The 27770-nt window shown below is 41.8% G+C and overlaps 1 protein-coding gene across 16 annotated transcripts in view; it reads right to left on the bottom strand.

Annotated features, from left to right (window-relative positions):
* Window positions 1–2692: 2692 nt before the first annotated feature.
* The window catches only part of MACF1 (microtubule actin crosslinking factor 1), a 319804-nt gene continuing 294726 nt past the window's right edge, over window positions 2693–27770 (bottom strand). For 14 of the 16 annotated variants that reach the window (XM_078331310.1, XM_078331314.1, XM_078331308.1 and 11 more), the window contains 10 exons: window positions 27173–27335; window positions 25806–25960; window positions 24518–24592; window positions 22938–22955; window positions 19302–19419; window positions 18410–18478; window positions 9312–9523; window positions 8392–8502; window positions 4922–5051; window positions 2693–4158 (listed from right to left, as the gene is read on the bottom strand). In XM_078331310.1, coding sequence (XP_078187436.1) covers window positions 3902–4158; window positions 4922–5051; window positions 8392–8502; window positions 9312–9523; window positions 18410–18478; window positions 19302–19419; window positions 22938–22955; window positions 24518–24592; window positions 25806–25960; window positions 27173–27335 — 1308 coding nt within the window. In that variant the 3' untranslated portion in view covers window positions 2693–3901. The remainder of the gene's footprint in view (window positions 4159–4921; window positions 5052–8391; window positions 8503–9311; window positions 9524–18409; window positions 18479–19301; window positions 19420–22937; window positions 22956–24517; window positions 24593–25805; window positions 25961–27172; window positions 27336–27770) is intronic. The other 2 variants (XM_054259177.2, XM_054259176.2) reach the window with 2 other exon arrangements.

Genomic DNA, 27770 nt, shown 5'->3' with positions numbered 1-27770 from the left:
AACTAAACTGCAGATTTTAGTCATTCCAAGGGCCTCAACCCACGATTCAGTTCAGCAACAACCACTGTGGGCTGCTCTGTGCTCTGACCTGAGCCAGAGATGGAGTGGACAAGCCTCCTGCCCCTGAGCAGCCCCCATAGCAACAGGGGTGATAGCTGGTGAACACAGTAATTTCCAAAGGCAGCATGAAAGCTGTGCTCCCACAGAGGAGCTAGCAGTGTCTGGAAGGGCAGATTTGCTAGGAAGTAGGAGCAGGCGATGTGTGAGTGGAATCCCAGAACACTAGGACTGGAAGGGAACTGAAGTAGGGTAGGTTTCTAGGAGAAAGCAGTGTCTGAGCAGGGGCTTTTCCCAGCCACCTGGCAACTCTGTGATCTTAACCTCTCTGAGGTTCAGTGTCTCATCAAGAAAAGGGGGCTAATGATCATAGAACTGTTAAGGGTTATTTGGTGAGAATGTATATATAGCACTTAGCACAATCACTGCCTTAAGGTAAGCAGTGTTATTGCATCATTCAAGGTCCCAGCAGACACCAAATTTGCATTCCTCATTTAGCATTTCTATCACAGGACTGTGATTATACTTTTTTTGAAACAGAATTTCACTCTTCACCCAGGCTGGAGTGCAATGGCACAATCTTGGCTCACTGCAACCTCCACCTCCCAGATTCAAGCAATTCTCCTACCTCAGCCTTCCCAAATAGCTGGGATTACAGGCGCCTGGCTAATTTTTGTATTTTTAGTAGAGATGGGATTTCACCATGTTGACCAGGCTGGTCTCAAACTTTTGACCTCAGGTAAACCACCCACATCAGCCTCCCAGAGTGTTGGGATTACAGGCGTGGGCCAGGCCTGTAATTATACTTTAACCCTTTTCCTACTATCTATTTCCTACATGGTCTAGTGTGCAGGCATTAATTGAATGGAAATGCACTTTTTTTAGCCAGGCATGGTGGCATACACCTGTAACCCCAGCTACTCAGGAGGCTGAGGCAGGAGAATCGCTTGAGCCTGGGAGGCGGAGGTTGCAGTGAGCTGAGATTGAGCCACTGCACTGCACTGCACTGCACTGCAGTCTGGGTGACAGAGTGAGATCCTGTCTCAAAAAAAAAAAGCAAATGTACTTTTTGTTGGTGTCACTGCCAGCTGAGCTTTGCCACAAAACCCCAGAAAACCTTAATTACTTGGAAAGATTCTAGACCACAGTCCAGAATCTGGGAAGATGGAGGTCAAGCTGGTCTCGCATGCTTCTGCTGCTAAGAGGCCTAGAAGGGGAAGCCAATTAGGGTGAAAACACTTCCCTGTGCAAAGTCCTGGCAGCTTGAAGTCACTCGGTTCCATGAAGAACAAAGTAAGCGCTTCCTTCAGAATCCATTAGGCTCCAAATTCCTTTCAATCTGGAGATTGGGCCTAAAACAGCTTTGGCAAACAAGCGTCGATTCCACCACATGCCCACATAAGGAATGCAGCCTAATGACCAAGAACACAGGTGGCATGAGTTTCAGCCCCTTTACCTCCGAAGCCTCTAGCCCTTTTCTTGTTGTTACTAGGTTAACATTTGGCTGTTGTGTTATAAAGCTGACTAGAGGCTGGAGGAAACAGAAGTGCCGGACTTGAATGGGGAGTTGAGGATTGGATTCAAGGTTCGCTTCTGTCATTTATTCATTTCGTGAGCTAAGGTAAATCACTTTCTACTTTCCCATCCCAGTTTCTCCATCTATAAAACAAAGGAGCTAGATTTGATGACCAATTTTGCTTCCACCTCTGAAATTATATCTTTTAATCAGAAATTTCAGCGTGCTGTAACTGTGTGAAAAATTGGTCCCATTCTCTCAGACCCCAGGATTTCCATGATTTCTAGTATCTATCTTTTTACATAATTATATTTGTTTAATCATGTAAGTGGGACAGATAACCTACATGTTCATGTTAATATCCTGGTTTTTTTTTGAGACAGGGTCTCGCTGTGTCACCCAGGCTGGAGTGCAGTGGTGCAATCATGGCTCACTGCAGCCTCGACTTCCCAGGCCCAAGGGATCCTCCTACTTTTTTTTTGAGACGGAGTTTCGCCCTTGTTACCCAGGCTGGAGTGCAATGGCGCAATCTCGGCTCACCGCAACCTCCGCCTCCTGGGTTCAGGCAATTCTCCTGCCTCAGCCTCCTGAGTAACTGGGATTATAGGCACGCACCACCATGCCCAGCTAATTTTTTTTTTTTTTTGTATTTTTAGTAGAGATGGGGTTTCACCATGCTGACCAGGATGGTCTCGATCTCTTGACCTCATGATCCACCAGCCTCGGCCTCCCAAAGTGCTGGGATTACAGGCGTGAGCCACCGTGCCTGGCCCTTGATCCTCCTACTTTAACCTTTCTAGTAGTTGGGACTACAGACATGTTGCCACCATGCTTGTTTTGGTAGATATAAGGTCTTACTATGTTTCCCAGGCTGGTCTCAAACTCCCGAACTCAAATGATCCTCCTGCCTCAGCCTCCCAGAGTGGTGGGATTACGGGCGTAAGCCACCATGCCCAGCCGTATTAAACAAAATTAAGGATAAAATAAGAGAAAATCTATAATTTTTCCATCAAGATATTTTGATTTGCATAATGCATTTAAGTCCTAACATGAGGCTACCCCATGATAACATTTATAGATAAGGTAATGGTTGAAAAGAAAATCAGGAAATCCAAAATATTTGTTACTGCAAGCAATTTTAATACAAAAGTGTCTTGTTTTTAAACAGTTCATTGGTAGAGCTTCAGTTTCTGCCTCAATTAAAACCAATTGAGATAATCACACAGCAACATGGTCGGAGCTGAAGAACAGCAGCTAAAAAAATGGGAGCCCTAGACAGCCCCTCTTCATGGTCACTTGGTCAGTTGACTTTATTACGCACAAAAAAAGACGGAAGCAAACGGGACTGGTTAACAAGTGTGCTGGTGAACTCCATTAAAGGACGGGCAAGTGTGTGTCTCATGTCCGCATTTTCAGAACAGGCTCGTGGAATTCATTCCTCGGTCTAAGGGAAGTTGATCGACCATTTAAATAAACAGCAAAAAAAGTAGATAAAACAAATCTGTAATTCACAATGCCACCAAGGAGCCTATCCCTTGCTAAGGGTCTGGGTCCTGGTAAACACAAGAGTTACTGGTGTCTAGGCTGGATAGGGAGCAACAAATCAGTTTAAAACCCCAAATGTTCTGACGTTTTCTCAACAGTTACATTTACCCCTGAATTCTAGCAGCTATTTGTCCTTTAAACACCCAGTACTGAAACAATATCCAAAGACAGTATTGCAATGAACTCCTTTTGCTGTATCATGTGCAAACGTTACTTAGATGAGGTTCCCTCTCTTTAGCTAAAAACCACACAACATTAAACAATGGAAAAAGCAATTATAAGTGCCCTCCCTTCAGTTTTCGCTAATTGAGGTGTCTGTGATTTACAAAAAAAGAGTTCGTTAAACACTGCAGGATTTTTTTTTAAATATAATTTATCTTGCTGAGATAGCAAGTCAAGTTTATAAAGAAGATGCATTTAGGAATAATCCTAAAAGATAAAGCAGGTTTACAACCCTGCACCACGCAGAAAACCCTATTAATAGGCTTTTTTTTTTTTTTTTCCTTAAATACACATTCGTATCTTGAGCTTTTCACTTGTTTTTCTCAAATATTTCATTTCTGGGCCCCATCCATTACAGGGTTACCAGGAGGCAAATTTTATCTACATAAATATTCACATGAAAATAGTAACTTACAAAAAGAAAAAAAATAAGGCAGCTTCATAACACAATTATTCTTTTACACTTTTAACAATATAACTTCTCCCGTTCAGAATAAATATACACCGAATGTATGGAGCAGGATTCAAAGTAGATAGTGGCTTGGGGGTGCTTGGATAGTGTTATCGCTTGGGACCTGGAGTCCTGGGGGAGGCAGTGGTGGTCTTCTTAGACATGGTTGGGATTTTGGAAGGTTTGTTTAGCCCCCTCCTGGAGTTGCCTTGGCCCCCTGCAGCGCTGCTTTCTGAAGTGTCAGAACAAGCAGACTGCGTCTCTAAGAGGTCAAAGTCAGAGGCGTCGCTTCCTCGCCGGCTGCTGGCTCGACTCCCGGCTCGACTCCCGGCTCGACTCCCAGGGCGACTGGCTGACTTTTTAGGGTCTGGAATTCAAGAATAAAACAGCGGACTTAATAGAGACGGCATGGGGTGGAAGAACAAGTGAGCAGAAGCTAGGGTTCTGATCCCGTGTGATCTTAAGTGAATCTCACAGCCTTTTTACACCTCAGTTTCCTCATCTATACAGAAGTTACTGAAGCGTTTTCTGGCTTTGTGATTCTACTTGAGAAGCTGCCTCCTGGGATTAGAAAGCCACTTCTATCAGCAGCACTGTTACCTTCCATGCCCCGAAAGTGAAGGCAAGCAGGGCTGCTCAACCACCTCAATACAGGGCAGGACAGATAGAGGCAAAATGATGGGAAGCTGCCAGCTGGGAAATGAAGCCAGATTCCTAGTTTCCCATGAGCAACAGCAGCAGGGGAACAGATGTGATCTTCCCCTGCCTTTCTCAGTTCAACAGCAGCCATAATAAATATGAGGTGCTGGAAACATTACTAGCAAGCTGCTCGTCCCAACACTGAGGAAGACCCACATTTCCTTTCACATTCTCTTAAACGTGATCATTTCTGATGAGAACGCATGGCCCAGCTTTGGCTGTGGAAGCATCTCATCTCAGAAGGAAAGCTTAAAGCTAGTTGCAATGACAGAAAAAGTAAAGGTCACTTGAGCATCTACAGGTCTGTCTTTCTGGGCATCACACTAAATGCTACTCTCATTACTGGCTCCTTGGGAGCAATGAAACATTCCACATAGGCTGTTGTTTCCAAATTCTCAGCCTGACTTATAGGTCATGGGGCAAGTACTTACCTGCCCGATTAGTTTTGGCACCTGTGGAGGCTGGGGAAGAACTATTGCTGGTATCACCAGCAAGAGATGTCCGACTAGAATGAAAAGTTGGTGTTGGTCGTTTCAACTTGCTACCTGATGATGGGATAACCTTAAAAAAAATAACAAAAAGGTCATATTTTACTTGGTAAAATCTTTGCTAGAAATTCAACTTTAAAAGGGTTCCTTATACCTCCTTATATTTGATCAATTGAAAAGCAAAAGTCCAGGAAAACAAAGATTTCTCTTGAAACTATATTTTGATGATTCCTAAAATAAAAGTTTTATGTTCCAATTAAAAATTTCAAAATGTTTTCAAATAACTTCTGTTCTACTAATTTCCACTGGAAATGAAAAAAAAAAAATCCTCAGATAGTAAGATTATAATAGTTACAACAAACAATTATGGTGAATCAGTGAAGGAAAAAGAAATCCAAAAAATCCTGGGTATCAAGATTTTGGGGTTAAAAATTTTAAATGAGTTTTAGCCCAGCTCCACCTATTTAATATGGAGATTCAAGTATTACTCCAATCTCTTAACATTAAGTAGGGGTTGTAACTTTAGTCAAGATATTTTAGTCATTATCCTTACTCGTAAAATGCAGATAAAATTACTTAACTTGTGGATCAAATAAACTATGAGAAATACACGATTGTGGGACTGAGACATCAGGAACAAGTCTGTGCATGAAGAGCTAGGAGACCTGGGTTTGAGTCTGGGTTCTGAGACTAATGTAAATTAACACCAGTGTCTTTGCTTCTCTCTTGGGAAATCAGGGATTAAATCCTGCCTCTCCAATTTCATTTCTACCACACTCCTCATCAGTCCATCCCAGCCACACTAGCTTCCTTGCTGTTCCTCCAATGGCCCAGCGAGGGTCCCCAAGTCTTGTCCCCTTGCTGTTCATTTTGCCTGGACTGTTGTTGCACAATCACCACTCCCCAAGCCCATCCAAGATACATGTGTGGCTCACCCCCTCATTCCCTGTAGGGACTCCATTCAAAGGATGTCCTTAGTAGAGAGGTCTTGCCTCACTACTCACAACACCGCTTGTACATTTCTATTCTCTCCCCTGCTTCCTGTGTTCTGCATAGTACTCATCACTGCCTGCCTTAAGTATGATATTGCTTGTTTGTTGCTTGTCTCTCCTGCATTAAAGCATCAACTCCACAAAAGAAGGGACTTTGTTTTGTTCATTCTCACATTCTCAGCATGTAAAATTGGTACAGAAGAGGAACTCAATAAAAACTTGTTGAATGAATAAATGATATAGAAGCATTTCCCAAATTGGAAAAGAGCTATATAATATTATCACTGCTACCAGTAGGTGCTGTGTTTCCTATTTGAGTGATTTTTGTTGTTTTTTTAGATAGACTTAACTGGAGGACTTAAAAGAGTATTTTAAATGTGCGCGTTTTTTTTTTTTTTTTTGAGATAGAATCTCACTCCATCACCCAGGCTAGAGAGCAATGGCATACTTCATGGCTCACTGTACCCTCGCCCTCCCAGCCTCAAGCAATCCTCCACCTTGGCCTCCCTAGTAGCTGGCTTATTTTTGTATTTTTTGTAGAGATGGGGTTTCTCCATGTTTCCTAGGCTGGTCTTGAACTCATGGGCCCAAGCGATCTGCCTACCCTCTGCCTCACAAAGTATTGGGATTATAGGGGTGAGCCACCATATCCAGCCTTAAGTCTGTGTGGGTTTTGTTGTTGTTTTTTGCTTGTTTTTTAGATAGTCTCGCTCTGTTGCCCAGGCTGGAGTGCAGTGGCACGATCTTGGCTCACTGCAACCTCCACCCTCCAGGATAAGTGATCTCCTGCCTCAGCCTCCCTAGTAGCTGGATAACAGGCGCCTGCCACTCCACCTGGCTAATTTTTGTATTTTTAGTAGAGATGGGGTTTTGCCATGTTGGCCAGGCTGATCCTTAAATGTGTTAAACATCCATTATTTGAACCTGTCTCTACTTAGCTTTTTAAAAAATGAAAAGAAAAAAAAAAATCATTTATGCCACGTGCTACACAGCATGCCATTCTAATTTTTCTTTGAAATCAATCACGTAAATTGTTTTCCAGGACCTTTAAGACATTTATGCAAACAGAAGAGAAAAGCAACCCATCTCATTGTATTTGCTGTATTTCTTAAATTTGTAAAGAAAAAGCATAAGCGACAAGCACAGGCTTTCCTGGCCCACGTAGGAGGAAAAGCACCAGTTTCAGAAGCTACTGTCCTGAGCACTGCTGCTGGAAAGACCACAGATAGACCCCAGACTAGGATTCCAAGTCAGGAAATGGCCTGGTTACAGAACACAAGTAAGTAAGGAAAGATAAAACCTCAACATGAAATGAAACAGAAAATAAAACCTCAGGACAGAAAAAAAGCCTGATTTATCAGAATTGTATGAGAACTTGTATTTCATCATTAAACATCTAAAATTTAAAACAGAACTTCTGAGAATTATATGAAACTGGGGCCATTAAGGAAAGAAGAAAAGCAAGATAAGCAGGGAGTCTAGGGATTTAGTGGCAGTAGGTCCCCACATCATGTTCTAAACCAGATACATTTCTGAACTGGAGTTTTAGCTTGGAGTGGGATGAACCTCAAAGCAGCAGCTCATTCACAGCCATTGGTTTCTTGTGCCTCCCTTGTTTCTCTGGCTGAGGCTTTACAAGACTGAAGGCAACACTGTCTTTTGAGGCACAAGAACCCCATGTTTCACAGTAGGAGCTAGAATGCAAACTGCACTGCTATCAGACAAGCCACTAGCCCATTCTTCATTTCTAAAACACTGCTCTTCCAAAAGCATTCAGGCATTTTAATAGCTGCACTTGAACATGCTTAATTGCTGGCATGTGTATTCAAATCAAGGCTACAAAAACTCAAGTGCCTAGGCCAAGAAATTCAGAAGCTAGAATGTGAGCCTCACAGCAGTGTTCACTGGTGCTGTGTTTGGCTAAGGAAGACAGCATCCACCCCTCGGACCAGTGTGGTGTGGCAATACCAACCACCCTGCACATGTGTCTCAGGGCGGGTGGTGCCAACCACTCTTCTGTTCTAAGCAAAAATAGAACATTGTAGAACATGCGCCATAGTTGAATTTCAAGTGTTCATAACTCGTCTGAGTATCTGACATCTGGAGATTCCAAGAGGCCTGATTGCAAATGATATCAATAAACAAATTTCCAGGAATGATCATCATTTACCATTCTGAACAAGTATCATTCTAAAGATGGTTATAAAGTTATTAATCTAGTTTCAGGCATCTCTTATTTCTCTCCAATTTTGGTGAATCCGAGTTAGAAACCCCTGAAAACACTTGACTAGATGAATCAGCTGTGACAGGAAGCACCACAGAGATGGCAGAGTGCAGGGATTCGTGTCAGGAAGAAGAGCTGGTTAAGTCCATTAGTGAGGGCTTCGTCTCGACTGTGTCCTTAGCAAAGCCATACTCTACCTCGGGGCTGGACAGCTGGAGGTCAGGAGAATGGCTGTCCCTGATAGGGGTGCCAGCTTTACTGTTTACCAACCAGGGTTTGTCATAACAGCGAGAGAACTGAAGTGAAGTCTGTGAAACAGAAATCCAAAGGGAAGGATGGGAACAAGTGAAAATGGAACAAAAAGGGAGCAAATTGGGAACAGAAAAAAAATAAATAGAAGATACTAAATTTTAAAGAAACAGAAAACAAAATAAAATGCACACCAGTCCATCACAATGACAAGGACCAGGCAGGCACTAACATCCTTTATACATAACCCATCGTAACATCAAACTCACAGACAGTGCCTGGATTTTCTTTCCTTTTTCCTTAAAAATTTTTTTTAAGTTTTATTTTTTAGAGACAGAGTCTCACTCTGTTGCCCAGGCTGAAGTGCAGTGCATTCATAGCTCACTGCAGCCTTGTATTCCTGGCTCAAGCAATCCCCTTGCGTGAGCCTCCTGAGTAGCTGGGACTACAGGTGCTTACCACCATGCTAGGCTAATTTTTAAATTCTTTGTAGAGATGGTCTTGCTATGTTGTTCAGGCTCAAGGGATCCTCCCACCACAGCCTCCCAAAGGCTAGGATTATAGGCATAAGCCATTGTGTCCAGCTTGGATTTTCAAAAGTAGTAACACTGGATGGGCTCAAACTTAAACTGAGAACATGAGGAAATAAACATTTCTGACATAACCAGGCTGAGTGCATATTTTAATAAATGTCCTTTAGGGTCATCTTAAAGGCCATATATCTGTGTACTGCTAGGAACAGGGCAGCCTTCGTCTGTGTGTTTTCGTGTTCTTCTCTTCACTGGAGTCTTTCAGAGGCTACCATGAACAATGAACATCTGTGAGGCTGGGAATGGGGAAGAAAAGCATAATGGAGATCAGTACATACCTTGGTTCCACTGGCTGGGGTGGCTGGAGAAGATGGCATGGATGTACAGCTGTGGTTACTCTGACTAGCACTGGAACTCGAACGAGTAGGGGAAGCTGCCCGGGAAGATGGTTTGGACCTTCGACCCCGTGAACGGAAGGGGGTCATTCCCTGGGATGCCCCCTCTGGTAGGATGAATTTCTCTCTAAGTTCAATGTTAGTTCTACCCCGTGCTAAAAGGGAAATAAACACACATATACACAATGTCAGTTATTCTCAAAAATGTATCTTTGATGGTCATATAGCTGCTTGACCCCATGGTAACAGTTACATAAGCTATATAGGTTTAGTACCATCTGTGGGTTCTTTAAATATAGAGACAAATTCATAACTCATCAACCTTGTTAAGGTTCTTACCCACAGCAGATATGTTAACCGTATAATAAGCAAGTCTCTGTGTATAAAGGACCAGCCCACTCTGTTAGTGGCGTCTTGCTTTGCCACTGTCCCTGGGGTAAGCACACTGTGACTGCTCAAGGTAAAGCAGATCCAACAGCTCACAAACCTCTGAAATCAAATCAAAACCCCTCTTTTCTCTCTCATAGTACATGTGTACTTTTCGCTCAATTTTTGCAGTGGCAACGAAAGAGTGAAACAATACTGAAATTGGCATTGTCTAGACTCTTCTATTTGAATTCAGTCAATAATCCTAAAGAAAGGAGTCCAGGAACTCAGGACAGTAAAAACATCAGGACAGAATTATGAAGAAGTAAACATGTCAGGGGAGAGAGAGAGAGAGACAGAGATCAAGACCATGCACAAAACTTGCTAGTGAGAAACTGTTAAGTGAAAAACTGAAAGCAGTAAAAGGCTGAAGGAGCAGCTGCAAGGAGGAGAGGAACATCAAGGTGCAAAGAATGTGGAGACAGCACAGGAAGCCAGTCAGCACTGTCTTGTGGCTTTCTGGGGCTGCAGAACCAGAATGTAAAATGTGGATTCCACTGGAAGATCTCACGCACAGCCAACACAAATGTTAAATTCGAAAGATGCTACTAATTTAAAAGAAATAATCCCTCTGGAGTATGTCCTTAGATTATTTCTCACTGTAAGATGTAATCCTGCAGGAACCCTCTACCTCCTCATCCACCCTAAACTGTGCACTCTACAAAGTACTAGACACAGCTAAACAAATGGGACCGCTGGAGGAAAGGGAACCATTATCAACAAAATACTTGTCATTCTTTTCTATAACAGATGTTTAACTGGTCAGAAACCGTAAATCCAGAAGGTTACAGGAAATTTTGTCTACTTTCTCCTCTGTCCTATCCCATAGGTCTCTGAAGGAATTTGAGAAATTTTGGTAGAATCAGGTTTTAAATCAGGTTGCTTAAGTGTCCAAGCAGCATGGTTCCAAATTCCTAACTCAAATTGAAATTCTTCTCAAATATATTATATGCTGACAGAATATATCGAAGTATCAGGTTTAAAGCACTTACTTGGATACCAAAACCTCCAAGTTATAGTCCAAGCTCTGCTGCCAACTCTGATCCTTCCTGCTCTGGCTTCAGTTTCCTTAGGCTCACCAGAGGCAATCAGGTCAACTGGTCCCTAAGAGCCCTGTTGTCTGGATGATCTATTACTTAATGGTCCCTGAAATGCTGTTTCCTTCCATGATCCAGTGTTTCCTTTCTCCTCAAGCCTCAATAATACATGACCCTTGGCCGGGCACCGTGACTCATGCCTGTAATCCCAGCACTTTGGGAGACCAAGGCAGGTGGATCATTTGAGGCAAGGAGTTCAAGACCAGCCTGGCCAACATGGCAAAACCCCGTCTCCACTAAAAATACAAATATTAGCTGGGCATGGCAGTATGTACCTGCAGTCCCAGCTACTCAGGAGGCTGAGGCAGGAGAATCACTTGAATCTGGGAGGCAGAGGCAGAGTTGCAGTGAGCTGAGATCATGCCACTGCCCTCCAGCCTGGGTGACAGAAGGAGACTCTGTCTTAAGAAAAAAACAAAAACAAAAAACAAAATAAAACAATTCTTGAGGTTCATTCCTTGGCTCTTGGTTCTCTACTCATCCATTTTCCAGATTTCAGCACTTCTCTCTTATTCCAGTGAGAATTTCCTTCAGCACTAGCCTTGGTAGGAGATCCAGTGGAAATACTGGATTGCAGAAGGAAACAGCTTAACAGTTTGGGGGTCACATCACCAATAACTGGAATCATAACTTATACTTATTAATCTATTAATCTTGTATTTGTCAAAGTGCCCAGCTTATCAGTGGACATGTGGCAGGCACTGAGCTAAAACTGATGAATGAAAATCATTTCATCAGCTGAAGATTTAAATGACATTCTCCAAAAGAACTCTTTGTGACCCTAAGCTAAAAGAACTTCAGATTCATGGTTTGAACCTGGTAAACATTTAGTAGTTCACTTCTGAGCAAACTCTGCTAGGAAAAAAAAAAAAAAAGACATAAGAGGAAAACTTCGAAATTGCATTGCAGTTGAAAGAAGTGACATTTTAAATGTTTTAGGAAGGGCACCCTCTAATAACATAATGGTGATATGTTCCCTATGCATTCATTGAACAGTTCATAGAATGTTATCCCATGCAGTACTGCACCTGACTGTAATTAGCATCCCTATGTTACAGAGATACTGAAGTACTCACAGAGGCTGAGGTCAAGCAAAGCAGCAGTAGAGCTGGACCGAAAACCCATGTCTTCCACTTGAGTTGTCTTCTTTGTCCCCTGACCCCCAAGCCATTCCCAGCCTAGCTCTTTGCATCACCACCTACACTCACTGTCTCCACTCCTCTCCTCACAGCACTCAGGCTTCCACCACTCCACGGAAACTGCTCTGGCAAAGGTCACTGCCAACCTCTATCTCGGTGGGCGGAGGAGGTGCGGGGGGGCGGGGGCGGCAATAAAAATTGCTTAATGGCTGGGTGTGACGGCTCATGCCTGTAATCCCAGCACTTTAGGAGGCTGAGGAGAGCAGATTGCTTGAGCCCAGGTTGGAGACCAGTCTGGGCAACAAAAATTTGGTTTTAAAAATTGCTGGCAATAAAAGTTGCTTAATCTCACAACCCAAGGGACATCCATATTATAGGCGTTAGTGTGTCCTTACGCCTTCGCACATCTCTGTGTGTATGTGTATATATGTTTTTATGTTTTCTTTTTTAGACAGACTCTTACTCTGTTGCACAGGCTGGAGTGCAGTGGTGCAATCTCAGTTCACTGAAACATCCGCCTCCTGGGTTCAAGTGGTTCTCCTGCCTCAGTCTCCCAAGTAGCTGGGATTACAGGCATGTGCTACCGTGCCTGGCTAATTTTTGTATTTTTAGTAGAGATGGGGTTTCACCATGTTGGCCAGACTGGTCTCAAACCCCTGACCTCAGGTGATCCGCCCACCTTAGCATCCCAAAGTGCTAGGATTACAGGCATGAGCCACTGCACCTGGCTTGTATATATTTTTTTAAATTAAAAAATCAGGAACTTTCCTCCATGCCCTACATATCTCATGCAAAATTTTAACTAGCTGCTTAGTTTTATTTCATCATAAGAATGTGAATTTAACCAATCTAACCAGTCCAATATTGCATTTTTGTTTAAATATTTTGAACATTGTAGCCAATGCTGTGACAATTTGTAAAACATTTTACAGGCTGGGCGCAGTGGCTCATGCCTATAATCCCAGCACTTTGGGAGGCCGAGGCAGGTGGATCACGAGGTCAAGAGATCGAGACCATCTTGGTGAAAATGGTGAAACCCTGTCTCTACTAAAAATACAAAAATTAGCTGAGCATGGTGGTGCGTGCCTGTAATCCCAGCTACTCGGGAGGCTGAGGCAGGAGAATTGCTTGAACCCATGCATGCGGTGAGCCGAGATCGTGCCATTGCACTCCAGCCTGGGTAGCAAGAGCGAAACTCCTTCTCAAAACAAAACAAAACAAAAAAAAACGTTTTACATATATCCATATTTCCTTAGGATTAATTTCTACATGTAGCTTTTATGGGGAGAAAGGATGCATACCTAAGGTAAAAACGTATCAACTGATAAATGACAACCACGTGTCAAGGTTGACATATACAAACTGATTCCAAAATGTTATACTAGTGTACACTCTCCAAAATGATATGAGTATATTAAATTTACTTCATTATGGCCAATTATTGTGCTACAAGCATGAGTCCATACAGGAAAAAAATCTGACAATTTGTTAGGTAAAAACATCTCTCTGCTGTTGTAACTTGCGTGTGGAGGGTCACTACACACTGCTCTCTTGTTTTTGCAACATTCTCCTCCCCTGGCTTCAAGGATGCCTGTTCCCTTGCTGACCACTCCTCCCTGCCCACTTCTAAAACACAGATGTTCCCCTGGGTCTGTCCACAGTCCTGTCCTCCCTCTTAGACTCAACCTGGTGATGAGCTCACTCACTGAGGCTTCAGTGCCGCCATACAGTCACACCCAACTCCAAATACATTAGCAGAGCAGGCCTTTCTGCTGGATGCCAGAAGCTATATCCAATGACTGATTAGCCTCCCAGAGTGCTAGGATTACAGGTGTGAGCCACCATGACTGGCCATATATTTATTTTTAAAACAGAGATGGGGTCTTGCTATGTTGCCCAAGCTAGTCTTAAATTCCTGGCCTCAAGTGATCCTCCCCACTAGGCCTCCCAAAGTGTTGGGATTATACGTGTAAGCCACTGTGCCTGGCCCAATACCTCCTTTTCCTGATGTTTTCTCCATCTTCATGGGCAGAGTCATCTCTTCCCCCTTCCTCTCTTAACCACTCATTTTTACCAAATACAAGGGCATTTATTCACATGTTTGCTCCCTGCACTAGGCTGAGAGCTTGTAGGCAGGGACCATCATCTTAATTTGCCTTTGGATCCCAGTGCCAGACTTGCATATAGGGTCTCAGTAAATATCTGTGAAACAGAGTAGCCTCTGTTTCTCTGAAATAGCCTCTGAAAACAATAGTCTCTCAACAGTTTCAAGGAACAGATCTCACACCCTTCATGAACTTACTAAGTTGTGCCGCCATTAAAAAGTGCTCATTATTTCATGCGGATGAAGAACAGAAGCACCAAGCTGTGTTAAAGTGAGGACTCAGTGACTGGTGAGGCTCACCCTCTCACTGTGTGACTGGCTCTCTTGCATACCAGCCACAAATGCAAATCCATGAATTTTCATTACTGAAATCACAAGGTTAAATTTATGACTCCTAACACCTACCGTATATAGAATATTAAAAGAAAAAGCAATTTAAGAGCAGATAGAACAGCTTTCCATACAGAAGATAGTACATGAAGGAAGATTATCCCATGTTAACAGCAACACATTAAACCTTTGCATTTTGTGATTCTGGGACCTGCTTAATTCTATCACAGGATCCTATGCTGATCTCCTATGTCATGACCCTGTTAGCCCCAGAGGCCAACATGAGGCAGGTACATTGTAACACCTCATTAAAAGACTGCTGAGGGCCCAAAGGGTGTCTCACTTGCTTTCTAGCTGGGTTCATGCAGGATGCTGGGAAAATCTAGTTCATGATGTTCCCAGGGTGTGCTTACACGTCATAAAGAAACAAACATAACGAGACAGACTCTGTTTTCACAGGGAATCTCCAGCCAATGGTCACCTCTTGGGACAGTATTTCACTGGCTAGAGATACAAAGATGTGTGAACAATTCCCTATCATCATCCTTCCAGGTACTACATCCATGCCACAGACACTCAATACTATGTATTAAGCCAATCTGAGACTATAAGAATAGTTAGCTAGCTCCTGCACACTTCCATGAGGCCTCATTTAGTAGGCTTAAACTCAAGTGAAAAGGCAGGGCACCATAAAAATAATGGCTTAACTTTAATTGGGGCCTGCCCCAAACAAGACAGAGCAGATAATTCAGGCTTTAGAGGGTTGTCGTCTCCCTTTTATTTTCCTTCCTCTCTGTAATTCCCATCTTCTTGGTCCTTATGTTCTTAAGCTCACAATAGTAAAATTCCCATATTTCTGGTGCTCTCATCTCAGTAAAGAGACTAATATTAGCTTAATATGCTACAACTCCCATGGATATTTTAATTTTAAAAGAAAGTATTTAAGATGCAAGGCAATGAAAGGATTATTGATAAGGAACATTTTATATACATATCACTTGGAAGAAATGAAAGCGATTTCTTCAGAAATATACTTAAAGTGGCCAACCTTAAGAATTAAAAAAGGTGTTAAGGGCGTAATATTTTGATAAGCTAGAAAAGACTGGGATGGGAGGAGGCAACAACAAACAACAGTTAAACAGCTAGAAGCTGTCAAAATTGATTTCTGGGGCAATCCCAAAAGTAAAAAGTAAACATTTTCTCAAACTAGAAGGAAACACTAAATTCTAATTAAGCAAAGTTTATGTACTAGCACTTAAATTTAGTAGTAAAGGTACTTTTAATATTTACATTGATTCAAATATTTCCCTAACATTGAGTATTACAGTCCTAAAGTTAAAAAAAAAAAGAGAAGATTCCTAGTACTTGGTTGACTACTGTGATAGGATTTTCCCCCTCACCATTCTTTTCACTGGAGAAAAGATCTACCATTGAACCTACAGAACCAGACCATTACGGCAGCCACCTCAATTCAGTTCATTAACCACCAAAGAGGCTGTCTTTGCTAAGGGAGTTATGCTAGCCACCTGACATTGGTTGACCTGGGCATGTTAGTTAAAATTCATTTCTAAGCTACTGTTTAACAGGTACAGAGTTTCAGTTTTACAAAATGAAGAGAGTTCTGTGGATGGACGGTGGTGATGGTAGTATGACACAAACGGACTTAGCTGTGTACACTTAAAAATGGTTAGGATGGTAAATTTTATGTTATTTGTATCTTATAATAATCTGAAAAAAATCAGTTCTATGCCAAAATGTGTCTTTTAAATCTTCATAAATGAAATTTCCTAGATCTTCACTTCTCTGGGGGAGCTAGTATGTCTAATGTACACCTATACCTTAGGTATAGGTATACCCATTATCTAGGCAGAACTGTTTTTCTCTCCATCCTAAACATCATGATTTCCAGTGCCATAGATAAATTCAGAAACTGAAATCTCTGATTTTGGCAGTACCAGGAGACTGGCAAATCTAGCTAGTAGAATATTTTCATTTTTTTACACTTGACTAAAGTAACATGCTTTTTGAGGTATCTTCTGCCTTTGAAAATAGCTGTGTAAAAGGAGATAACAAATGACAGTGCACATTGGTGTTAAGAACCTTGTGAGACATCTTGTATTGTCCTCGGTATAGCATTCTCTATGGTCCAGAGACCCAAGGAAATGCATCGTAAATGAATACAAAATCTACGCTAAACAGTGTTTCCAGAAGCCATATTTATCCTTATAGAACTTCCAACATAGTTTCAAGTAACTTTGTTCTCTTCTCAACCTTCACACCCCTCTACCTTACTTATTATAATCCATCCTAGTTCTTAGGTGTTCATCTTCTAGTACTATTTTTTATTTGATTAAAAATAGCTCATCTTGCCCATCACTGATAAAATTATGAAATTTAAAATTTCTGAAGAGTTCTCTCCAAAGTCAATGGATTGAGATGATTACTGAGTTCCAGGAGAGCACCCCTGGAGAGACACAGGAAAATCTTACCTTGTTTGCTCCAAGGGATGCTGAAAAAGGTTACCAGCTTTCATAGAAAATAGCTTCTAGATGGCCCTCCCAAATTTCCTTGGGGTTCCAAATTTTGGATACTAAGATAAGGACAAAGCAAGCAGTGTTCTCCTTGGCCAGCAGCATGATGTTATAATAAATAGAGCAGGCAGCAAATAAACAGGCAACCAAGGATTCCAAAATGCCACATGCAATATCCCTTTTATTTAGTCCAATCATACATGACAGGAAAAATAGGACCTTATTCATAGATTTGAAAAGAAATGAAGTTGTTTTACTGAGTTAAAGTTAAAATGGCACATATTGCTTTTCATTAAAGCAATAAAAGACGACTTTTAAATTCTAAAACTAAACACCTTCAAGTTTTTAATCAGAAAAAGTGTTTTCAAAATTACTTTTTTTTTTTTTTTTTTTTGTAGACAGAGTCTTGCCCTGTTGCCCAGACTGGAGTGCAGTGGCATGAACATGGCTCACTGTAGCTTTGAACTCCTGGGCTCAAGCAATACTCCTACCTCAGCCTCCCGAGTAGCTAGGACTACACAGGTATGTACCACCATGCTTAGCTAATTAAAAATTTTTTTTTTGGAGACAGGGTTTCATTCACTATGTTGCCTGATCTTGAACTCCTGGGCTCCAGCAATCCTTCTGCCTTAGGCTCCCAACATGCTTGGATTCCACTGCAACTGGCCCCAATTTTTTTAAAAAAGGAAACTTTAATGAAAATTTTTATTGCTTAACTTTTACTCTGGTTTACTGTAGTAAACACAAAATTAGTTAAAGTAAGAGGAACTACTTATGGGCATATCTGAATTCATGTGAAAACTGCTGTCTTTCACTTTGTCCTCACTAAATGCTTCAAAATATGAATATATATCATTTCCAAAGAAGTTATATACTATACAGTAAACATTTCTGCTAGGTTCATAAATAAACCTTAATAATTATGCAGGCTGATCCAATAATAAACACACTCAAAGGTGTCTCAGCCTCCGAAACATGTAACATGCTGGCTAGGGGCACATATTCTAGATCCAGATTGCCCTGAATTTGAATCTCCTCTCTGCCATTTACTAGTCGTTCGTCTTTGGGCAAATTATTTAAATTTTCTATGCCTCAATTTCCTATTCTGTAAAATAGAGATCATAGCATCTACACCTCATATGAGGCATAAATGTGTTACTTGTAAAGTACTTATAATAGTGTGACACATAAAGCTATATAAGTATTTGTTGAATAGAAGGTCAGAACAAATTCCATGGACACAGAAGTATTTTATGCACCATCAACTTGAGTAGTTAGAAAGCTATGCTTTGGCCATTTCAAGCACTCATGAATGCAGCAGATACACAGAACCAAGAGATGTTACAGTTTAAGAAGCAAAGCCATTCTGAACCGGCTAGGGTGTAGAGAAAAGGGACAAAGCTTAAAAGCCAACCTATGGGAGACTGACTGGAAATCGAAGAGCTGGAATCAGAGCGCTTTATTTTACTTCCAGGATGGTGAACTAGAATAAAAAATACGTAAACACAAAGAAACAAGAGACAGGGCAGGAAATGCAGAAACTAGTCAAGAAAGACAAATTGGCAGACAGTTGGGGAGTCTCTTGTGCACCCACATGCAGCTCTGCTAACAGGAGAAAGGCAAGGACACAGCTGAAGAGGATTTAGCAATTGGAACTGCTCATCTCTTCCCTGTTGCAGTCCCACAGACCCCCCTAGCCGCAGGTGCTACCACTCATATGCTCATATTAAATTGACAGTTTCCTTATGTTTCTGGGCTGGTAGGCCGGCCTTTTCACATTTAGCAGAAAGACACCCCATATACTCCATGGTCTTGCTTAGGTGGCCACCTGTCTTAGAAGTGAATTGGCTCACATGTAGGTGTCTTGTCCTCCCTCCTTGGTCCAGGGGGCTGACCAGTTTTTCCCTGTATGAGTAGGGCCTATCACTCTCCCTGTCAGTCACAGGAATTACAGGCAAAGAGATTTGAGGTGCTAAGAGGGAACCTAAAGAGCTTCACCAGGCTCCTTTCTAGGATACTGTTAATTTAATACCCCAAACGTAAACATTCGAGTAACACCAATACATTATTAATTCTCATTACTGCATTCCTCTAGACCTACCTCCCCAAATAGCATCAACCTCTTCAGTTTTTCTCCCTGGCCTATGCTGGCATACCTGAGTTCAAATTTGCGTTAGTGGGATGACATCTGGGCAGCTTAACAAATAAAAACAGAGAGACCCCACCATCAATGCTTCCCGTAAGCATAAAAGGACACTGCTGGGGCGGTACCTAACATGTAATTCACGCTCAGAGTGGTTCCTTACCTCGGCAGGGATCATTTTTCACTAAAAACTCATCCAAGGCCATCCATCCTCCACCAACGCGGACCATCACGGTGCTGCGCAGAATACGGACCAGCCGCAACTGCTGAGAATCCCCAAACTGTAGAATCAAAAGGAAATTTAATTAATAAACACATCTTAAAGCAGATCTCTATTTTGCTCCCAAAGCAGACTGTATTCAGACAGGAATGACTATTTGATAGCTACGGGAGAATTTTTAATTCTCACAGTTTTGCATTTTTATGTATTTCACAAAAGGATTTTAAAAACAGAAAAGCAGAAATATCAAGCTAAAGACCAGTGTCTTGATTATATATATATATATATATATATATATTTTTTTTTTCCCCTGAGACAGAGTTTCACTCTTATTGCCCAGGCTGGAGTGCAATGGCATGATCTTGGCTCACTGCAACCTCTGCCTCCTGGGTTCAAGCGATTCTTCTGCCTCAGCCTCCTGAGTAGCTGGGATTACAGGTGTGCACCACCATGCCCAGACGAGATACTTTAGATACTTTCTATTGGGATAAAATTAACTTTTTGGCCGGGCACGGTGACTCAAGCCTGTAATCCCAGCACTTTGGGAGGCCGAGGTGGGTGGATCACGAGGTCAAGAGATTGAGACCATCCTGGTCAACATGGTGAAACCCTGTCTCTACTAAAAGATACAAAAAATTAGCTGGGCATGGTGGTGCGTGCCTGTAATCCCAGCTACTCAGGAGGCCGAGGCAGGAAAATTGCCTGAATCCAGGAGGCGGAGGTTGCGGTGAGCCGAGATCGCGCCATTGCACTCCAGCCTGGGTAACAAGAGCAAAACTCCATCTCAAAAAAAAAAAAAAAAACTTTTCATGGTCACACCACTGCCTCTGCACCAAAAGGAGAGGTAGGAAGACAAAGTGAGTTAGGTCATTTGATTTTTTAAGAGATTCTGCCCAATTAAAAATCCATCTTCTTGGTATGCCAATTTATTTTCCTTAAAAAAAAAAAAAAAAAAAAAGATGGTGGATGGTCAACTTCTGAATACAGTATGCTTAAAAGCAAAATGGAAAATAGCAAATATTATTTCAAGCCTTAAGAAAACCTTTGCAAAGCATCATTATTACAAGCTTAGAAGAAAATTTGACTTTCTGCATCAGGTTTTCAGAAGTAAACTCTAAGTATTTGCTAATTGCAGTGTCACCAGCAGAAAAGTTTCTTCAGCTGAACAAATGATTAGGTCATATTTATACTAAAATTGATTTGAAGCAATTAAAAATGCAGCTCCCATGATGATTAAAGTAGTATTTGATAATCATTGTAGATGCTAAAACAAGCATATTTCTGATTATTTATGTTTTCCCTTTTTTCTTGCCCAAACATTCCTACTTCCCAGCTCTATGTTAACATTTGGAGTTTCTCATGGAATAAATTACCCTCTTTCCAAAATGAAGTGAGGAGCAACAAAAGAGAAGTATGCAAAGTTTCCAAAACAAACAAACATTTGGTTGGAGAAATGGAATTCCTAAAATTATTTAATTCAAGGGTTCCTTGGGTACGAAGGTGGTAGGATTTCAAAGTTATAAAAGACAACTGTAACTTTGAAATAAGGCAGAAAAACTGAAAATGCAAAAAAGGATATATGAAGTAATATAAGCATCCTCTCTCAAAATTAATATTTGTGGCAATTTTCCATATTCCTTAGCTGCTCTGACTCAAATGCACTATTTGCATGAGCAAGGCAACTAAAAAATATTGTATCCTCCCTCCCAGCCCTTTACTTTGAAAATAAAAGTAGTCCCACACCTCTATCTGATACAATTTAAACATGTTTATACAAAGTAACTACAGCAAAAGCACTGTGTGGTGGTAGCAGCAGCACTGACCCCAGACTTGAAAGAGAATACATGTCCCGTCTTGGGAAGGAAGCTGCTCCCCTCCCTGGCTCTGTGAGAGCCCCTCTCAGAAGCTGTGCCCCACAAGTGAAAATGGGAAGCCCCATAGAAGCAGGTTCTGGGAGACAAGGAGGATCCCATCCAAGAGCAGCACTGGCCTGAGTCACTGAAAAGAGTTTTCTCTGGATGGGTGAGAGGCAGGGAGTATGCGCCTGCATGTCTGCAACCGTGAATTGGGAAGGAACCCTGGGAGTTCTTCATTCTTGGAATACTGTGTACTAAAATTTACTACTCCATTTATTTCATGTTTCCTCCCCTCCTTAATTTCTAACTAAAGCTCTCTTTGAAAGATTCTAACTTGTTTCTGCAAAGCTATTGGGGAAAGGAGGTTTGACCAAGCCAGTGGACAGTATAGCTGGGGAAGTTGAGGCCAGAGTCATGAGTGGTGGGAGAGGTTATGGCAGCTCTAAAAATGGAGACCTGTGCATACCTGGTAAGACAGGGATGTCAGTGAGGCAAATAACTCAGAATAAGAGTCCTAAGGGCCAGTAACTGTTGTTTCTACCTTTTAAAAGGAAAACTGCTTACAGGGACTTGGGTTTTTGCAGTGGCTGACATTAGCCATTTGAGAGTAGGCATGTGACCTTTCAGGCCTCAGGTGCCTGTGTATAAAATGAACCTCACATTTCTGTTCCCAATATTAGAACTCATCTGACTCTCTCCTGGTCAATGGAGCAGTAGAGGAGGGTGTCAGCACTCTTCAAAGGCACCCTAGCATTCACACACAGTCATTAGCAAATAGGCATTTTGGATACTCTCAAGCAATTTTTTTTTTTTAAAGCCAGTTTGTTCTCATCTTTACTTTTTTTTTCTCTTATCCCCTGTTCTTCCCACTGGCCTAAAACATTATTATAGTGACTTGCAAGGTCTGGGATGTTTGAGGGCCTCAAATCAACTCTTACAATTTATAATTTCCTATCAGAGGCACAGATTTTACTCATGCAACTTCCTTCCACATTGGAGGACACAGGACCCCAGAGCACTCAAAAAGATCTGAAAGGTTAGCGTTACCAAGTGGAGTCAAAGCATCCAATGTTTTTTCCAAGTCTAATTTGGTCCCATTAAATCTTGGCTCACTGGCCATAATCAGCATACTTCAAGCCACAGCCAATTATGATCTCCACGCTACACTTCTCAAGTACCTTATAATTATAAAATGTAAGTGTAACTAACTATAAATATTAATAAGATATTTAAACAGTACTGAAGTTCTTCAGGAACTGACTTACCATACACATTGCAAAATTTATTAACTGTCAAGAGATTCTAATATAATTAAGAACTGTGCTATTTGATAATCTGACTCCTAACACAGAAGTGTTAGAAGTCAATCTGCTCCACCTGAAACCTTTTTGCACATTTGCACTGAGCCACTTGTCTTGTAACCTATTGGTTGTGAACAAAAAGAAAAGTGTAAAGTGTAGAGCAAGACTTCCTCTACACTATGGATTGATACCATAGCTTCAGTTTCCTTCATTTCATCTCCTTTATAAAAAAATTATATTCTTTTGCTGCTAAGACAGCTTTGCAATGCTGGTCCCGTCAGCAGTTTCTCCACTTGGTAAGACAACCAGGTGTGACCCAGGCATGCTTCAGAGTACATCCTTTCCCCATAGCAAAGAACAGGCAGCATTAGCTACACAGACCATAACCATTGAGAAGGAGAACACTGCAAGGCACACTGTACCTGATTGCCGAGGAAGAACTACACACAGTAAGAGTAAAGGTTGGAGGAAAAGGAGGGGGAAAAAAAAGAGAACATTTTGTCAAATTAACACTAAAGAATGAAAATCATATCATCACGTTCTTCTGGCAAAGTGACATACACTGAATATATTCTTACCAAGCTCCTGCCAAAGAAATGTGGTTTTAATTTTAATTATTATTATTTTTTGAGACTTGCTCTGTTGCCCAGGCTGGAGCCCAGTGGTGAAATCTTGGCTCACTGCAACCTCCGCCCCTAGGGTTCAAGCAATTCTCCTGCCTCACCCTTCCCAGTAGTTGGGATTACAGGCGTGCACTACCAAGCCTGTATTTTGTATTATTAGTAGAGGCGGTGTTTCACTCCTGGCCTTGAACTCCTGGTCTCAAGTGATCCACCTGCCTCTGCCTCCTAAAATGCTGGGATTATAGGCGTGAGCCACCATGCCCAGCCAGGGATGTGATTTTATAAATTATGAACTGACTCTCCACTCTATGTTGTTCTTGTTAATTCATTTCTCTCACAGATAATTAAAAACAGAAAACAAGAAAACAAAACCCATCAAGCAAGCATAAGATTACCTGGAGCTTTATTAACTAAATGCCCTAAGTTAGATTAAAGGAGATTCACCCAGCATTCCTCTGGAAACTCTAGCATGGGGTGGATTTGGTGTACTTTGAGGACATTTTGGATACACTAATGAAACATGGGTCTTCCTGTGTTTCTTACTCAGTGTGATCTAACATGGCCATCTAAATCCTCTTTGCCAATCGTAGATTTTTATTTTATTTTTTAATTTTTATTTATTTATTCATTTTTTTAAGATGGGGTTTCACCATGTTGGTCAGGCTGGTCTTGAACTCCTGACCTCAGGTTATCCGCCCGCCTTGGCCTCCAAAGTGCTTGGATTACAGGTGTGAGCCACCACAGCTGGCCGACCAATTGTAGATTTTTCTTAGGACTTTAGAAAATCTTGAAGAGCTGTTGATGTATTTTAGGAGACCTGTTTCAGATCCTTCTATGCCCCTGGCCCTGGTCCCAAAAGAAGCTAAAACACAGGTACAGTTCACTGTCAGTTATGGCCACACCTAGCATGGCTTTCCAGGGAAGAGCACTGAGCCTAATGTCTCCTCAGTGCTCTTGAGCCCCATGTGTAGCACAGCTCAGAGCAGGCAGTGTCTGCTGGGGCTTCAACAGAGCCTCTCTAGCCTGGGAGCCGCTCAGGCTCACAACGACCATCTCTTTGGGAGTAAGTGGTCAGTCATTAGACATAATTGTTTCAAAAGGTAACTTCATCCCCCTAAAGACTTTATCAGATGTGAAGTGACAGCTCTGAAATATCTCCTATCTTGAAACTCAAACACAGACTACTATCTAGCTGGATATAGCAATAGTTTTCAGATGGAACAGGGTACCTGACACTTGGCATCTATAGAGATGAGATCAGAGAGTGACCACAGCTCAAGTCCAACAGGCTCTGGGTCTCCCAGCATCAAGAGGAAAAGGTGGGATCAGCCACATATGAGAAACCATCACCACAAATGACTGGTTTTTCTCTTCCTTACCCGGTATTTATTCTCTCCAATCTGCTCCACCTGAAACCTTTTTGCACATTTGCACTGAGCCACTTGTCTTGTAACCTATTGGTTGTGAACAAAAAGAAAAGTGTAAAGTGTAGAGCAAGACTTCCTATTGAGAGAAACAAAGAGTTTTACACATAAACAGGGAAGCTATTCATTATTTACTTTTTAGGCATTTCAGGCTTTCGACATATGCATGTTGAAATTGCTCCAAATTAGTATATGTTCTTCTTACTAAGTGAACTAATTGAGACACTGAGAAAGAAAAGGCATGAAAGAAATTCCCAAGTGACTATACAACACATTCTTTAGTTCTGCTTCAAAATTCTTTCAGAGAAAAGTGCTAATATGCACATATCAAAATCAAATTATTAATAAAGCAAATTATGAACTGCTTTGAATTTTACCCTAGGAGCCCGAGATCCCCTGGAAGTCAGTCCTGGTGTGTTCCAGGGCCACTCCCAAGACCTGTCCTCGAACTCCCAGCACCTCTCCCTTCCCAAGATCTGTTATCAACAGATGCTAGGATTTCTAGGTGGGACTAATAAATTTGCTAGTTTAAATGTGGTAGTTTTTAACAAGGCAGAAAGCATGGTGGGTATATACCATTTTAAACATTACATTTTACCCCCATTTTAAGCATTTATTTTTATTTTTTGAGACAAATCTTGCTCTATTGCCCAGGCTGGAGTGCAGTGGCATGATCACAGCTCACTGCATCTTTGACCTTACATGCTCAAGGGATCCTTCCACCTCAGTCTCCTGAGTAGCCAGGACTAGAATCATACTACATTGCCCAGGCTGGTCCCGAACTCCTGGGCTCCAGTGACCCTCCCGCATTGGCCTCTCAAAGTGCTGGGGCTACAGGTGTGAGCCACCATGCTCAGCTCATTTCAACCCTTAAATACTACACTGGTAGACCATTTTCCTAGATTCCAGGTAGCATGCTCAGGAGTGCGATGTGTCTATCCCTAACACAGGACCAGTGAACCAGGATGAGTCCAGTGCCCTGCAAAGGTTATCTGTAAACTTCAGAGCACTGCGCAGACACGACTCACTTGAGTAATTCATCTAGCCTGAGCTAGAGCTCAGATGTCAGAGATCCTCTGCGACTCTAAAATGCTATCCAGAGATCTCAACACAGAACTACAAATAATTATCTCCCAACAGACAAGTCAAAGGCTAATATGATCACTGAACCCAACTAACCCAAATTCAGGATAGTATAAACCTACAGTCTCAAGTGTACTCAAAATATAATTAGTTCCCATACCTCATCTTCGATTTTATCTGCATCAGTTGTTGGTCGATATGCATCCTTATTGGGATGAAGAGCAGCTACAAATTCATAATAATCAATGTAGCCATCCCCATCTCGGTCAAAAATGTCAGCCACAGCAGTCATCTCTAACTTGGTGGTGGGGAACTCTGGAGAAAAGGAATCACATTTTGAAACATTAACACATTAAGAGGGCTTACTTATTTGGATGATGGTTATAGAACCATTTTTAAATTTTTTGAGACAAGGTCTGGACCTGTTGCCCAGGCTGGAGTGCAGTGGCAAGATCTTAGCTCACTGCAACTTCTGCCTCCCAGGTTCAAGAAATTATCCTGCCTCAGCTTCCTGAGTAGCTGGGATTACAGACACACACCACCAAGCCTGACTTGCATTTTTTTGCATTTTTCATCGAGACAGGGTCTCACCATGTTGGCCAGGCTGGTCTCGAACTCCTGGCCTCAAGTAATCCACCCATCTCAGCCTCCCCTCCTGGTCTCAAGTGATCCACCCATCTCAGCCTCCCAAGTTGCTGGGATTATAGGCGTGAGTCACCGCACCTGGCCCAAAATACTTCGCAAGAGCAAAAAAAATTTATGTCTTGATTTTTCCTGAAAAGTATTACATATCCACTTATAGTCTCCCCTATCGCAAATGCAACAAAAAGGTAATATTCCAAATTTTAGATATACCAAAAGGCATAAACATAATATTACAACCTCCCACAGACCTACCACTCAACTCAAGAATACACTTATCCGCCCCACAATTATTGGATGCTCAGATTGTTTCAGAACAGTGACAGTTTGACATTAATAATATGAAGTTTTCCCATGTTTACATTATTGTCTTAGATTCTTGACAAATTGCTATGCAAAGGGAAATGTGAATATTTATAGTAGTCATGGTGATTTACTAAAACATAAATCAAATCATATTGCTTCCCAACTGAAAACCTCTGGTTATCCACTATCTTTTTTTTTTTTTTTCTTTTTTGAGACACAGTCTCACCCTGTTGCCCAGGCTCGTGTTCACTGGCATGATTACAGCTTACTGCAGCCTTGACCTACCAGGCTCAGTTGATTTACCTTAGTTTCCCAAGTAGCTAGGACCATAGGTGTGCCACCATGCCCAGCTAACTTCTGTATTTTTTTGTAGAGAGGGAGTCTATGTTGCCCAGGCTGGTCTCAAACTCCTGGGCTCAAGCAATCCTCCTACTTCTACCTCCTCAAGTGCTGGAATTACAGGTGTGAGACACAGCACCTGGCCAGCTTCAGCAAGACTGTTTAGCCAGAATATCACTAGTTCTACAAAGGGTGAGAAATCCAGGTGTGACCCATGTCTGGAATGATGACTAGACTCACTGGATGCCAAAATGCCATCAATAAACTCCTGACGTGTTATCTTCCCATCCTGGTCCTTATCAATGCGCCGGAAGAAATCCATCACTCGAGACTTTTTGTGATTCATCCAACGCATATACTTTTTCCTCCAGACATCAAAGTCAAAGTTGGCAAATTCCTTCAGCTACACAGAAATCAGAAGTGTCAATAAGATTTATTATTTGGGCCCTCAAAAGCTGCCCAGAGCATACCCAAACTTTCAGACATCCAGTAAAGCCATGCAGGCCTTCCAGGGGGCATCAACAATGAAATCTATGTGTCAGCTTCTTTTGTGAAGGCACATTCTAGCTCCTTCACGTAAAGCCATGACTATTTACATGAGCCGTGGTATAATGGAATAGCAAGAAAAACAGTAACTGAACAACCACCATGGAAAATATGGAGCACATAGAATGAGAATGGGTGAAGCCAGCCCTTTGGGCTTTTCAAAGGATCACTCTCTTAGATGCAAGGGAATGGATTCTAACCCAGAAGGGAGGTCCTTAGCACTCCTTGATTACGTTGTTTACATAATCACACACAGGGCTCACATTATGAGGCTCGTGTTTACCACTATCTT

The sequence above is a fragment of the Callithrix jacchus genome, chromosome 7, assembly GCF_049354715.1.
Source record: "Callithrix jacchus isolate 240 chromosome 7, calJac240_pri, whole genome shotgun sequence".
Taxonomy (NCBI): domain Eukaryota; kingdom Metazoa; phylum Chordata; class Mammalia; order Primates; family Cebidae; genus Callithrix; species Callithrix jacchus.
This window is presented reverse-complemented; position numbering and strand designations above follow the sequence as displayed.